The sequence below is a fragment of the Bufo bufo genome, chromosome 4 (assembly GCF_905171765.1).
Source record: "Bufo bufo chromosome 4, aBufBuf1.1, whole genome shotgun sequence".
NCBI classification, from domain to species: domain Eukaryota; kingdom Metazoa; phylum Chordata; class Amphibia; order Anura; family Bufonidae; genus Bufo; species Bufo bufo.
The window spans coordinates 134,102,517-134,117,850 of NC_053392.1; the positions used below are offsets into that span (position 1 = coordinate 134,102,517).

The window sequence follows — 15,334 nt, forward strand, 5'->3', positions numbered from 1 at the left end:
TTTGGCTGAATGGCCACAAATTCCCACAGTCACACTTCAAAATGTTGTGGAAAGCCTCCTTGGAAGAGTGGGGGCTGTTGTAGCCGTGAAACATCAGCGCCATATTAACACCTATGGTTTTGAGGAGAAAAGGTGGATAAAAAGACCAGTGAAGCGCCAAATAGCAAATGGTGATATGGAAGAGATGCTGGATTAAATATGCGAATGATCCACATAATACCAATTTCAATAATTAATATTGTGAAATGGGATTAGAATGAGGTGTTATTATCGCAGATATTATATAGATGCACACATAAAATAAAAAACGATGCATAAAAATATTACTGATACAAAATGGCACTTGAATTAAAGGTCAATCATTTAATACAAATCGACAATATAGTACAAAGTTCTGAATACATATGGAACCTGGTTGGTGATTGTATTATTATGATTTAGCCCTCCTTTTGGCGACGTATCAGGACACATCGGATAGTCCCCCTCTAACTATCATTCACCTTTAACAAGATTTAAATTATTTTTATATATTAGTTAAATAATTTAATAGTGGCTGTACTCCAGGCTCTCGTTTAGGCCAAAGGGGGAGAGTGTATTGAACCGGTAAATCCAGTACATTTCTTGTCTGCACAGCTGGGAATAAGATTGTGGGACCCGATCTATAGGAGTTAGTATAAGTCCCGTGTGGTCACCTGCATGTGCTTCTGAGAAATGTCTGGACACCCCATGTTTAAGATATTGTCGTTGAATATTAGAACGGTGATTCTAACGGTCTTTCTCTTAGTGTTTGTGTTGTTCTGCCAATATACTGTAGGCCACAAGGGCACTCCAGCATATAGATAACGTATCTGGAGTTGCAGTTCATGTAGTGTTTCAGGGGAATGAATTCTCTAGTATTGGAAATATAGAGAATCCATATTAGAGAATATATTAGAGAATCCACTAGAAATGTTCCGGCAGCACAAACAGCGTTTAGACCCACATTTAAAAGATCCTTTGGGTGGAGTTATAGAGTTCTACATTTTTTGGCTTTGGTTCTAAGTGGTTAGTAGTAGGTTTTTAAGGATGTGTGCTCGTCGGAAAGTGATACCAAGTTTTATCAGGATCATATTTCCAATAATTGGATCTTGGTGAAGGATGGACAAGTGTTTTTGAAGTACCATTTTTATAGTGTTGTGGAGCGAGTTATACCTAGTGTAGAAATTAAACAGGATATTATGCGGTTTGGTTTCGAGGGTGGTAGTGCGAGGTTTCAAGCAATCCGCCTGGCTCTCTTTTGAGATTCGGGATCTTGAATCGCATATAAGGTTTTTGGGGTACCCCTTATCTCTGAATCTCTTTTGTAGTAAGTCTAGTTGATCAGTCAGGGTCTTATTATCTGAACAGTTTCTATGGACCCTCCTCATCTGACCGTAGGGGATATTCTTCTTCCATTTGTGAAAATGGCAACTACTAAAATCAAGGTAGCTATTGGCATCAACTTCCTTAAAGTGTGTACTGGTCATGATGCGATTCTCATTAGTTTGGAGGTGAAGGTCTAGAAAGACTATAGAATTCGGATTGGAGTGGGCAGTGAATGCTAGATTCCAGTTGTTTTGGTTTAATTGCTGGATGGACGTGGAGAGGGAAGACTGGCCCCCTCTCCATATGAAAATAATGCCATCAATAAAACGTTTGTAACAGATGATATTTTCATGTTCAAGTAGGCCCTCTTGACTTTCGAAGGCTCCCATGAACAGATTGGCATATGACGGAGCAAATTTTGTTCCCATTGCTGTTCCGCATGTTTGGAGGTAAAATTCCCCCTGGTATTGAAAATAATTATGAGTTAATATATATTCTATGGAATCCAAATCCTATGGTTTTGGAATGTGTAAGCTTATATGGTTCTGATGGTCAGGAGTCCACATACTTTTGGTTGCATAGTATAGTATTCAATGGGCTACTAATAAACCAAACAATCTTAATTAACCCCTACTACCCCGGGCCAGTTTTCACCCTCCTGCCCAGGCCTTTTTCTGCAAATCTGACGTGTCACTTTATGTAGTAATAACATTGGAACACGGGGGGGGGCGTGGCTTGCTCATGGCTGAGTAAGATGTGCACTGCTGCAGCTCTCCCACCACTCCGGCTTTAACAGCTATCTCTCGGTTATAAAACCGTCATTAACCCGATCAAACGGCCAAAGGGCAAGCGGATACTGATCAGCAAGGGGACGGAGCTGGTATACCGAAATTTTTCGGTTCTCAGCCGAATACAGCGGGACAGCAGGGAACTCCCAAGATGGCCGCTGGCACCTCCACGCCACTTCCAGATCGCGGCTCCCGCTCGTCACCCTCTGAAATAGACTCCAGGAGTCCCTCCTCATGTACCTCCGATATCGGATGGGACATTCAAGCCCAGCTACGTGCTCTGCCTACAAAGGAGGACTTAGAACATTCGGTCTCCTGACTCGAGCAGACTTATAAAACAGAGATGGAGGTACTGAAGGGGGAAATCATACACTTGGGACACCGGGTGGAAGCCTCTGAAAAGACACAGGAGGTCGTTTTTGAACATCTAGAAGATCACCAAAAAGTTCTCTGCACACTCTATGCAGATCTCCCAGTTATTGACCCACCTTGACGACATCGACAATCGTCACCGGAGAAACAACCTCCGGATAAGAGGGCTGGCGGAAACCGTTATACCGTCTGACCTGGAAGCCACTGTCCAGTCGCTATTTAGCTCTCTGTTGAAAGGGTCAAACACTACCCCCATCGAGCTAGACCGGGTGCGGGTGCATAGGACTTTGGGGCCTAAGTCAGCAGACCCTAACAGACCGCGGGACATTGTTTGCCGCGTGCACTTTTACAAAGTTAAGGAGGACATTATGAAAGCCGCACGGCAGTCCGAGGACTTATCTTTTCAAGGTGCTCAAATCCAGATCCTACCGGATTTATCTAAAAGAACACTCCAACTTCGCAGGGCAGTGCGCCCCATCCTTGCCCTGCTGAAAGAAAAGGACATCATATATCGTTGGGGTTTCCCGCTCCAATTGCACGCCAGGAAAGATGGCAAGATGGCGACGTTCCGGGACCTAGAAGATCTCCCTAAGTTTTAATTCTCTTTACCCAAGGTCTCTCTTCCAGACTGACCATCGATGTCGTCTCCAGCACAGCTGCCAGACAGAGCACAGTGGACCCAAGTATCTCCGCGGACAGCGAAGACGCCGTGATGTCCTCTGTCTCTCAATTTTATGCTTGACACTTACTTGTCCACTTTCCAAGTGGTTTCTTGCTTTCGTTCTGCAATTTTCTGGGTTTATGTGTCCAGTTACTTATCTTCAGTTTACAGTTAGTCTCCTCTAGCTAGTTTCCTCATATTTTATATGTATCTCTGCGGGTGTTATATGCCGTTCTTGATTTTACTGGCTTCGCCCTTGCTCTCATCTGTAGAGCGAAGGCGATCGCTCGTCTAACAGATAGCTTATTACCAGTTATTCCTACTTTGTGAGTGGTGGGGGGGGGGGGGTACTTGCTCAACTTGGACTTCCATCTCTCCTACCTGTTCAGTTTGGGTGGCCGAGACACTCCTGAGATGTTTATTTTTTGGGTAGAACGCCACTGGTTGTTGGTTTTTGTTCTCATTGTGAGTCATTGTTTTGTCTTTCTAGTCACGTTTTGTCGTCCCTTTTGTACTTTTCCACTCCTTCTCTTTCCTGATCAGTACTTACTAGAGTTGTTAACCTCTGCTGCACTTGATGGCGTCTGTTAGAATTAGCTCCTATAATGTAAATGGTCTTAACGAGCCTGTCAAACGTAGCCAAATCCTGTATAACCTGCACAAACAAAAAATCTCAATAGCTCTTTTGCAGGAGACCCACTTCAAAACTGGTCATGTGCCCTCCTGCAAAAACAGATATTACACGACCTGGTCGCACTGTACACGCCCAGAGTCTAAATCTCGGGGGGTGTTCATTGCCGTCCACAAGTAAATTCCATGTGAAATCATAGACACAGTATCTGACAGTTTTGGCCGCTTCCTATTCATTAAGGTCTCCTTATCTTCCAAGCTTCTAATAATTGCTAATGTTTATTTCCCTAATACAGGGCATTCCCGTTTTGCCTCTAAGATGTTTTCCGCCCTGGTCGACTTTGCTGATGGCCTGCCGATCTTCCTTGGCAGAGATATTAACTTCCCCTTGGATGTGTCCTAGGATGCCTCCTCCGGTAGGTCCTCTATTTCTTCTGGGGTAGCCCTTAGCTTTAAGAGACACCTCCGATCCCTCAAGTTAGTAGACGTTTGGCGCATACTATTCCCCACTACCAAGGACTACACGTTCTTTTCTGCCTCACACAACACTTATCACCGTCTTGACTACATCTTCATTTCTCACTCTCTACTTGACTCACGACCCGCTGCGGGCATTGAACCCGTCTTATTTTCAGATCACTCTCTGACCTGGATTGCTTTAGACATTGGGGACTCTTGCAGATTTTTCGGTACCTGGAAACTCAATGACAACATACTTAGGGACCCTGTCTGCGCCACTGACATTAGATCCGCCCTCTCTGATTTTGCAATGATTGACGAATCCGACCCCTCTAGCCCGACCATTCAATGGGAAGCTTTAAAATGTGTAATTAGTGGTGGACTTATCCTACATGCTTCTAGACTTAAGAAAATTAGATCTGGGGAGGTTAAAACACTACTGCAGAAATTGGCCGGTTTGGAGCAGAAGCATAAAGGGTTGCTCTCCACTGCGGTTTTTCAGGAGCTTTGCGAGACTCGCACAGCTCTTAGGAAAATAATTGATCAAAAGTACCTGGGTGCTAGGGATAGGCTGCAAAAGTTTTTTTATGGTCACGGGGATAAAAGCGGTAGAATGCTGGCGAGAATGTTGCGACCAAAAACGAACGCCTCGTATATTCCCTCCCTAAATCGCAGGGTGGGGGGATGGATACACACGACAGGGGACATTCTCCAGGAATTCCGCTCCTATTATGAAGAATTGTATAGTTTGCGAGGGAAGTTCGCTGATTTACCCCTAGATGCCAAAATTAAGAAGATCAGGGAATACATGTCTGGTCTGCTTGGCCCTAAGCTGTCCTCTGACCAGAGAGAGGAGTTAGAGGAAGAGATAACGGCATTAGAGGTTCATAAAACAATAAAGCGGTTGATAGCTGGTAAAAGCCCTGGTCCTGACGGCTTCACGCCTCGCTTTTACAAACACTTCCTGGATGATATTTCCACCCCTTTTACCAGAATGTGTAATTCCCTGGCGGGTGGATCGTCTTTCCCTCCCCAGGCCCTGATGGCCCACATATGTGTTATCCCAAAGCCAGGTAAAGACCCGTTAGCCTGCAGCAATTACCGTCCAATCTCTCTGATTAATGTGGATGTAAAGATCTACGCAAAAATTTTAGCAGACAGATTGAAGCCATTTATGCCCTCTTTGATCCATGTGGACCAAGCGAGTTTTGTCCCGGGGAGGGAAACACAAGACAACACCATTCGCTCTCTGGCCATCATAAATAGAGCTAGCAAAAGAGGGTCCCCTCTCTGTCTTCTATCGATTGCCGCTGAGAAAGCTTTTGATCGCGTAGATTGGTCCTTTCTGGGCGAGTCCCTGAGGGCATTCGGTTTCGGCCCTGGCATGATTGATAGAATACTTGCTCTCTACCGTGACCCTAGCGCCCGGGTTCGAGTTAACGGATCATTATCGACACCTTTCCGTATCCGTAATGGCACCAGACAGGGGTGTCCACTTTCCCCTCTGCTATACATTATGGTTATGGAATTTCTAGCCAGAGCTCTCAGAGCCAATGAGTCTATCAGGGGCCTGAGATTGGGAGAACTGGAGTCGAAGATTGCCATTTATGCAGATGATCTCCTTATCTATTGTACAGACCCATTGGTCAGTTTTCCTAATATACTGAAGGAATTTTCGACCTTTGGAGACCTTAGCAACTTTAAAGTTAACCTCCATAAGTCAGAGGATCTTAATATTACTCTGCCACAAGCCCTGGTCAATACTCTGCAATCCTCATTTCCTTTCGGTTGGGCCCAAGGCCACATTGTTTACTTGGGCACGGTTATTCCCTCTAATTCCGCTGATCTCTTCCCACTAAACTTTACCCCCCTTATTGAGGACATCAGGAAAGATTTGCAGGCTTGGAGGGGGTTGCCGCTGTCCTGGTTTGGTAGGATTCACACACTTAAAATGAATATACTCCCATGAATCTTGTACCTTTTTCGCACTATTCCCATACCCCTGCCGAGCGTCTTCTTCAGGACTCTTAGATCTATGTTTCTAAAATTCATCTGGGCAGGCTCTACTCCCAGGTTGGGGATGAGATTCTTGGTCCACCATAGGTCGAGGGGAGGCGCGGGGGTCCCGGACCTCCCAAAATATAATAAAGCCGCAATCCTTTCATATATTTTGGATTAGTTTCATAATGGACATTCCAAAAGGTGGATTCAATTTGAGAAGCAGGAGGTGGGGTTCCCAGTTCAGAATCTGCTCTGGATCTCTAAGTCTAAAAGACCCCCGCGGCTCCCTCTATTGACCTCCGGCATTCTAGCAATATGGGATAAAAGTGTAATACCCCTAGGCCTCACCCTATCCCCCAGCCCTTGACCCCACTTTTTGATAACCCTGAGTTCCCTTTGGGCGTGGGCCGTAAATCGATTTTGGGTATTGATCGTGCAGATAACCCTACTATATCCCTAGTTATAGAGAAAGGCTCCTTGCGTCCGCTGTCCTCCTTCTAGAGGTCGTCTAGAGGGGCATGGCTTTGTTACGGCAGTTTAAAGACTTTCCTGACCTCTTTCTTCAGAACAATGGGAGAAGGCATTCGAGTTATCACATAAGTCGTCCGTAAGTTGCGGACTCCAGGAAAAGAATTTTAAGATCCTGTCCAGATGGTACAGGACACCAGACCTGTTACACTCTTTTCTCCCTTCATGTCCTAGCATGTGTTGGCGATGTGGCCAGGAGGAGGGCAATATGTCACACATCTGGTGGTACTGCAGTCAAATAACACCCTTCTGGAAGTCCCTCAATGATCTATATGATCAGGTCAGTGGCAGCACAACCAGGTGGACTCCGGAGGGAGCGTTGCTCTCTATGTTCCCTAGTTTTACCTCCACACTGAAAAAAGGCCTCCTGAGATTCTTTGTGCAAGCTGCTCGCCTGGTCATACCTAGATTTTGGAAATCCACCACTGCACTACTCCTTCTTAGGGACTGGCTCATCACCTTGGAGAAAATTCACAGAATGGAGGAGCTCTTGGCGGAGGACACGGGCAATTCCAACAAATACTTAAAAATTTGGACTCCTTGGATTTTGTTCAAGGGATCTAATGAGTTTCATAATTGGTTGAGCAGGGATAACGCCAGTTCTTAAGAAGACCATATCTCCCTACAGGGTTTTCAGGTCTCATGGGTAGTTGTACTTGAGCTTTTTGGTATTCTAATTATGTTTGGGCAGATTTTGACTTATTATTACCTTGTCCAGTATCTCACTACAATTCTTGTCAGGAACCATCTTTACCCCCCTCCCTTCTTCCCCCTTATGTGTCTTATGTCTACCGCCTTGTATTCCTATGTCGTGTTGTCCCCATCAGGGTTCCATAGCATATATATACCTAAAGTTGATTTATTGGTATGTCTTATGAATCGACAGTGTAACCACTTGCTAATTTTTATGGTCCTCTGATTGTATGCACATATATGTACACAGCCTCGACCTGCAATCGGGGTCCGTTTTTGTTGTATCACATCTTTTCTTGGCTCTTCCTAATAAAAGAATTTGAACAACATTGGAACACTTTTACTTATCCAAGCCATTCTGAGACTGTTTTCTTGTGACAGATTGTACTTCATGACAGTCATAAATTTGAGTCAATATATTTCACCTTTATTTATGAAAAATCCAAAATTTACCAAAAAGTTAGAAAAATTCGCAATTTTAAACATTTCAATTTCTCTTCTTTCTTTCTCTTCTTTAAAACAGAAAGTGATACCTTATAAAATATTTATTACTTAACATTCCCTATATGTCTACTTTATGTTTGCATCATTTTGAAAATGTCATTTTATTTTTTAGGACGTTAGAAGGCTTAGAATGTTAGAAGCAATTTTTCAAATTTTTAAGAAAATTTCCAAAGCTCACTTTTTAAGGACCAGTTCAGTTATGAAGTCACTTTGTGGGGCTTACATAGTAGAAACCCCCCATAAATGATCCCATTTTAGAAACTACACCCCTCAAGTTATTAAAAAAAGATTTTTACAAACTTTGTTAACCCTTTAGGAAAATAGAAAGGAAATAAAAGATTTCTAAATTTCACTTTTTTGGCAGATTTTTCATTTTAATCAATTTATTTGAGTTTCAAGTGTAAAAAAAGCACCCTTCCCTCATCAAGTCGTTTACTATTGTAAGAAATAGAAAGAAAATAAAAAATGGACATATTAGGTATCATCGATTCCGTAATAACTGGGTCCAAATATCACATGATCTACCCTCACACCCCCCCAAAAAAAAATCATACTATTATGCGATTAAAAAGTGATATGTACCCTAAAATGATACCAATGATAATGTCACCTCATCCCACAGAAAACGAGACCCCACTCAAGATGATTACCAAAAAAATAAAGAAAATATAGTTCTTGGAAAATGGCAACACAAAAACAAGATATATTTTTTTCAAACATGCTTTTATTGTGTAAAACTGAAAAAAACTAAAAATACACATATTTGGTATTGCTGTGTCCGTAATGATCTGCTTTAATTGTGTAAAAATAATAAAACTTAAAAACACTATACGGTATAAAATCTCTGTAATCATACTGACCAGCAGAATAAAGTCAATAAGTAATTTTTCCGGCATGGTGTATGCCGCAATAACAAAACTCTAAATGCTATGGTAGAAATGCTGCCTTTTCTTTATCCTGCTTCCCAAAAAGCTAAATAAAAAGTGATCAAAAAGCTGTACGTACCCCAAAAATAGTACCAATGATAATGGAAACTCATCCTGTAAAAAATAAACCCTCACAAAGTTCTGTTGAGAGAAAAGTTTGGTTGTCAGAAAATATCTGATCAATAGCAATCAAAAGCCACTGGCGCTGCAAAAGCCAAAAGTTGGTCTTTCCCTTCTGAATTCTGCAGTGTATCCAACATCAGTTTATGTCCAAATTTAAGGCATTTCCATACCTAGTAGAACTCACCTATCAATTCTAGTAGTGTGTACTGGAAGCATTCCTTCCCAGCAAGCGTCTGCTTGTCAATGAAGGAGACCGCTGCAATTACATGCAGCGATCTCCTCCACAGTATGGAGAGAAGTGATCGCTAAAGCCATCACTCATCCCTACAAAGAATCATTGTTGGCTGGCAGCAGAGCATATTTAGACAGCACAATCTGCTGCAGACAAACAATGATTTTGGGGACCACACAAATTATCATATTACCTGATGAACTCTTTCATCTGGTAATGGGTGGCACCTTTACACCTACACCGGCAGATAATCACTAACGACAGTTTGTATGAACGCTATCTGGCCTTAAGTCTCAGATAGCATGAGCTGGGCACAGGATATATTCATTTTGCACAACAATCTGCTGCGCATTAATATCTGCAAAATACCTGTGGTGTCAAAATACTCACTCCACCCATTAATATCTTTAGAGGCGGTGTTTCCAAGATGGGATCTTTTCTCAGGGGTTCTATTTATTATTTCACCCCATAGTCTCTACATGTAACGGTCACGTCCACACACACACAGGGGGAAGGGTAGTGACCACTGCGCTCCACCCTCACCCCTGGCCCTGCCTACTTGCCTCACGAGTCCTGATGACAGGGGACAACTGGACGGCAGTCCCTAACTTAGGATATGTGCAGGGAAGACAGACAAGGCAAAATACGGAACATGAACGGACCGGGTCAGAACCAAGAGAGCTACGCAGTACAACGGATTAAGCAAAGAATGGTCAGGAGAAGCCGGGGTCAAATACCAGGAGAGTAGCGAAGTACAAGAGGAGTCCTAAGAGAGTAGTCAGGTGGGAGCCGCGGTCACAATACCAGGATGTATGCGCAGTACAGGAGGAGCAGGCAGAGGATCGTCAGGGAACAGGATCAGGTAAATATTCAGTAGTCCAACAAATAGCCAGGAACCTAGAAATTAACAGGCAACCTGTGGCTAGCAGGCTGCCTGTATTTATAGTGGGGAGTGAGGGTCATGTGACATTGCCAGCGTCACATGACCGAAAGACCAACCAGTTGAGCACCGAGTGATCAGCTCGGCGCTCAAGGCAGACTTAGGAGCAGGGAGCCACCCAGCAGTAAAGCCGCCCTGGGAATGAGGTCAAACACAGATCCTCATTCCCAAAGCTAAGCAACAGTTCTGCGGGCAATGGGGGACCGAGTGCACCTTCGGAACCCCGTTACACTACAGTTGTCGTCACAAGATGTGTAAGATGTAGTTCTCTTACTCCTGAGTCCTGCTGTCCTGCCTGAGGTCCAGGCAAAACATTAGGACCACATGAAGAGGGCTTACTTTTCACACTGGCACACACTGGACTGAAAATTCTGGGTGCTGAAATGGCATATCTGTGTAAAAATTTTAATTTTTACTTTGCATCATCTGCTGTTGATTAATTTATAAATTTATAAATGTTCACTACACCCACTAGTAAATTTGGTGTATGGTTTCCGAAATGGGGTCACTTCTTAGGAGTTTCTTTTTTTATTTCACCTCAGAGCCTCTGCAGTTGTCAGCCAGTGCTGTATAAATCACCAAACTAGACCTCAAATACACATTGTGCTCCTTCTCTTCTGAACCCTGCAGTTTGCCCAAACAGCAGTTTATGACCACATAGTGGGTATTGTCATAACAAAATGCAGGGTGATTTTTCTCCTTTTATCCCTTGTGAAAATGAAAAATCTGTGGCTAAAGCAATATTTTATTGGAATTAAAATTAAAATTAAAATTTTCACAGTGTTTCTAAATTTTATGAAATGTCTATGCTGTCAAATCACTACACCCCTCAAAAAATTCCTTGAGTGGTGTAGTTTCCAAAATGCGGTGACTTTTTGAAGGCTTCCATTTTAGGAATACCTCAGGGTCTCTTCATAAGTGACATGGCACCAGAAAACCATTCCAGCAAAATCTGCAAATAGCCAAATGGCGCTCCCTTTCGTCTAAGCCCTGCTGTGTGCCCATATAGCAGTTTACAACCCCACATGGGGTGTTTCTGTGAACAGCAGAATCGGGGTAATAAATATTGAGGTTTGTTTTGCTGTTATTTCTTGCTGTATTACAGGAAAAATGGATTCAAATTGAAAATCTCCACAAAAACATGACTTTTTTGAATTTCAACTGCACTTTGCTTTAATTCCTGTGGAACACCTAAAGGGTTAACAAAGTTTCCAAAATCAGTTTTGACTAATTTGACGAGAGTAGTTTCTAAAATATAATTTAATGGGTGATTTCTTTTATGTAAGCCCCTCAAAGTAATTTCAAACGGAATTGGTCCTTAAAAAAAGTCAGTTTTGGAATTTTTCTTGAAAAATCGCTTCTACAATTCTAATCCTAACATCTTAAAATAATACAATTACAAAATGATTCCAACATAAACTAGACATATGGATAATGTTAATTAATAACTATTTTGAGATATTCAAAAGAGAAATTCAAACTTAGAAAATGCAATTTTTTTCCACATTTAAATTTTTGTATTTTTTATTTTATAAATAAATTTAAAAGATATTGACCCAGGTACAATGTGTCCAAAAAAAAAATAGTTGAATAGTTGAATAGTTGCTTGGATAAGTAAAAGCATTGCAAGGTTATTACCATATAAAGTGACTCAGGTCAGATTTGCAAAAGTAGGCCTGGTCAGGAAAAGTACCTTACTATAGTAGGCAGTTACAAAGAGAATAAACCACTCAAGAGGACCCAGCATGTCTATTAATCATTAGAAAACAGCAAATTTTATTGGGCTCCATGCGATAGTTCTTTTTCCCTGCAGTGGCAGTGCAGAAGAATTGAACATTTGCTGCTGCATTCCGTGCAGGTGATGGGGCTCCTCGTATAGAGGTAACCTGTAATCTGCATATTTTTTGGGCACTTTTCTTTAAAAAAAGAATTATAAAAAAAACTAAAACGACCTTAATAAATTAGAATCTTGAATTAAATTTCCAGTACATGGTTCTTTCTTTGAAAAGATAGAAAGACACATTTGTTAGATGTATAGGTTTTATTAGATTGCTTCTCCAAAACAATGGTTGTGATAATTGCTATTTGCTGAGTTCCATATTATGATGATCATAGATTACATGAAATGTTTAGATATCAGGGTTTACGTGAGGGGGTTATACGTGACTTCATTTTTTTCTCCTCTGCTTCATAGTTTGTCAATTCTTGATGCATCCATTGAAGATAATTATTAACCTTGGTATATATTCCGAAATTATCTAGCCTCCCACATCCCTCTCCCCAGCTTACCAACCCTATAAGAAACCATGTGTCTCCAAAGTTGGTGACCATGGGTCCGCCACTGTCTCCAGAACAAGCATCTTGACTGTCCCCCAACCTTCCAGCACATAGCATGTTATCAGTTACACGGTTCTGCATGACCTCAGAACAATTCTCATGGGGCACTATAGGAATCTGTATGTAGCTGAGAATACTAGTACGGTTGCGAAGTGATTGGTCTTGATTGCCCCACCCAGTTACAATGGTCTCTGTTCCTTCAAGTGTCAGTTTTGTTTCAGCAAGTCCATAGCTTGGCAGACAAATGGGCAGCACATACTTGTTATAGACGGCAGGCTGACTCAGACGTAGTAGAGCAATATCATTATCTACAGTCTCAACTTTGAACTGAGGGTGAATAATGATTTTAGTTACATACATTTGCTGCTCGGTCTCTTCCAGTGTCCGGCGGTCAAATTCACCTATAGTGTGATATGTCCAAAGAGATATAAGTAAATTGCAAGTATGTCCTGCTATAATCCATAGTTTAAAGGTGACATAGACATGAGAAATACGTTGACGGAAATAAATGCATGCAACTTTTTCTTACTATTGTCAACCATTAATTGGACATAATAGTTCCTTAAAGAGCATCTTTCAGAAGATTTTACCTATGAAACTGGCTGACCTGTTACATGTGCGCTTGGCAGCTGAAGGCATCTGTGTTGGTCCCATGTTCATATGTGTCTGCATTGCTGAGAATGATGATGTTTTACTATATGCAAATGAGCTTCTAGGAGCAACGGGGGCGTTGCCTTAACACCTAGAGGCTCTGCTCTCCCTGCAACTGCTGCGCCCTCTCCACTTTGATTGACTTCAGGATAAGTGAGGGCTAGGCGTGATGATGATGTTTTCACTGTCTGGTCCTGTCAATCCAAGTGCAGAAGGCGCGGCAGTTGCAGAGAAAGCAGAAGCTCTAGGTGTTAAGGCAACGCCCCGATTCCTCCTAGAGACTAGTTTGCATATATTAAAATTTCATTTTTCTCAGCAATACTGTACATATGAACATGGGACCAACACAGATGCCTTCAGCTGCCAACCGCACATACAACAGGTCAGCCAGTTTCCTAGCTACAAATCTGCTGACAGATGTCCTTTAAGGCAAACAACAGATAAGAATTGTGATTTGTTGTGCTATATTTTTCAGCCATCAGACCATAATCTGAAGTTTATGGTGCAATCTGAGGATTAACACGAGATTGCATGTGTATGGTTGTAAATGTTCTGTTGACTAAGGGCCAGGTTCACATCTGCGCTGCACTCTGATCAGATCATTGTATCCAGCCTATATATATATGTAGACAGTTCTCCTTACTGCAGCAGGAAATTGCATTTTTGAAAGCTGAAATATTTAAATTATCTGTTAAACAAACTCCAGCTAGGACTGCTGCAATGCCACTGCCACAGAGGACCCCCAGAAATGGCAGATGGGTTACTGTAGGTTCTGGAAGTCTTAGAGTGGTGGATAGAAGACATGTCCCACAGTCGGTGGTTCTCCATAATTCACTTGCAGCACTCTCAGAATGTAAGGACAACATGGATATGGACTCAAGCACAGAGGGTGAGAAACCATCGACTCCTATGTCTAATGTATGCAACAAAAAGATAAAGTGAAGTCTCAAAGGAAGCAGCTGTTGCTGGGTGATTCAATCATAAGAAGTGTGGAGCTTAAAGAAAATGGTTTTGTGAGATGTCTCCCTGGGGCTACTGCTAGAAGAGATAGAAGACGTATTATTAATATTGTTAAGCAAGCAAAGCAGGAAGGGGACGTGGATGTTCTTGTCCATCTAGGGACAAATGACCTGGCTTGCAATGAAGTGTCAGAGGTGAAAAAATCTTTTATCACACTTGGTAATGACGTACAGGATTTTGCATCCACCATTTCATTTTCTGAAGTTCTGCCTGTGCATAATGTTCAGAATGATAGGCAGAGGCGCATAAAGGAGTTCAACATATGGCTTGGTAAATGGTGTCAAGAGCAAGGATTTGGCTTTGTTTCTCATGATAGCTCTACTTGGAATAGAAAGGAACTGTACAAAAAAGATGGTTTGCATCTTTCTCTCAAAGGAACAAATGTACTTAGTGAACAACTCCAAGAATTTGCGAAAGAGTATTTAAACTAGGAAGGGGGGGCAAAAGAGTGAAAATAAAAGAGTCCGATTGCCCCCCGAAACAATGCCAGAACAGGTCAGAAGCACAGAGGTTAAGAAATGATAAGCTCAGAGTCCTGTCTACAAATGCTCGCAGTTTAGGTAAAAAAATCAATGAACTTGGGTCAATAATGGCATCTGAGAATGTAGATTTAGTGGCTGTTACGGAGACATGGTTTAATGAAAGAAATGACTGGGACATAACCATACCAGGGTACTCTTTATACATAAGAGACAGAGAAGGCAAGAAAGGAGGAGGAGTGGCCCTGTATGTGAAAGATAGCATTAAATCTAACCTAATACAAGTTGGTGAGGCCAACATAGAGTCAGTTTGGGTTACGTTGCAGTTTGCTAACCATGCAGTAACTCGTGTAGGTGTGATATATAGACCACCTGGTCAAGTTAAAGAACTAGATGATCTACTAGTTGAAGAAATAGCTAAAATGACAATGAAAGGAGAAGTTATCATTATGGGAGATTTCAATCTTCCATATATAAACTGGAAAACCAAAATAGCAAGTTCTACTAGGAGTACAGATATTCTAAATTCCCTACTGGGGTTATCTCTACAACAAGTGGTTGAGGAGCAACCCGGAGGGAGGCCATTTTGGATTTGGTATTCACAAATGGGGATTCGGTATATGATGTCATTGTAGGCGAAACCTTG

The 15,334-nt window shown here is 42.1% G+C and overlaps 1 protein-coding gene across 1 annotated transcript in view; it reads right to left on the minus strand.

The window, feature by feature from the left end:
• Positions 1 to 12,227: 12,227 nt before the first annotated feature.
• PROC (protein C, inactivator of coagulation factors Va and VIIIa) overlaps positions 12,228 to 15,334 on the minus strand; it is a 100,430-nt gene continuing 97,323 nt past the window's right edge. The window contains exon 9 of the mRNA XM_040427946.1: positions 12,228 to 12,939. Within this exon, the coding sequence (XP_040283880.1) occupies positions 12,338 to 12,939 (602 nt within the window). The 3' untranslated portion in view covers positions 12,228 to 12,337. The remainder of the gene's footprint in view (positions 12,940 to 15,334) is intronic.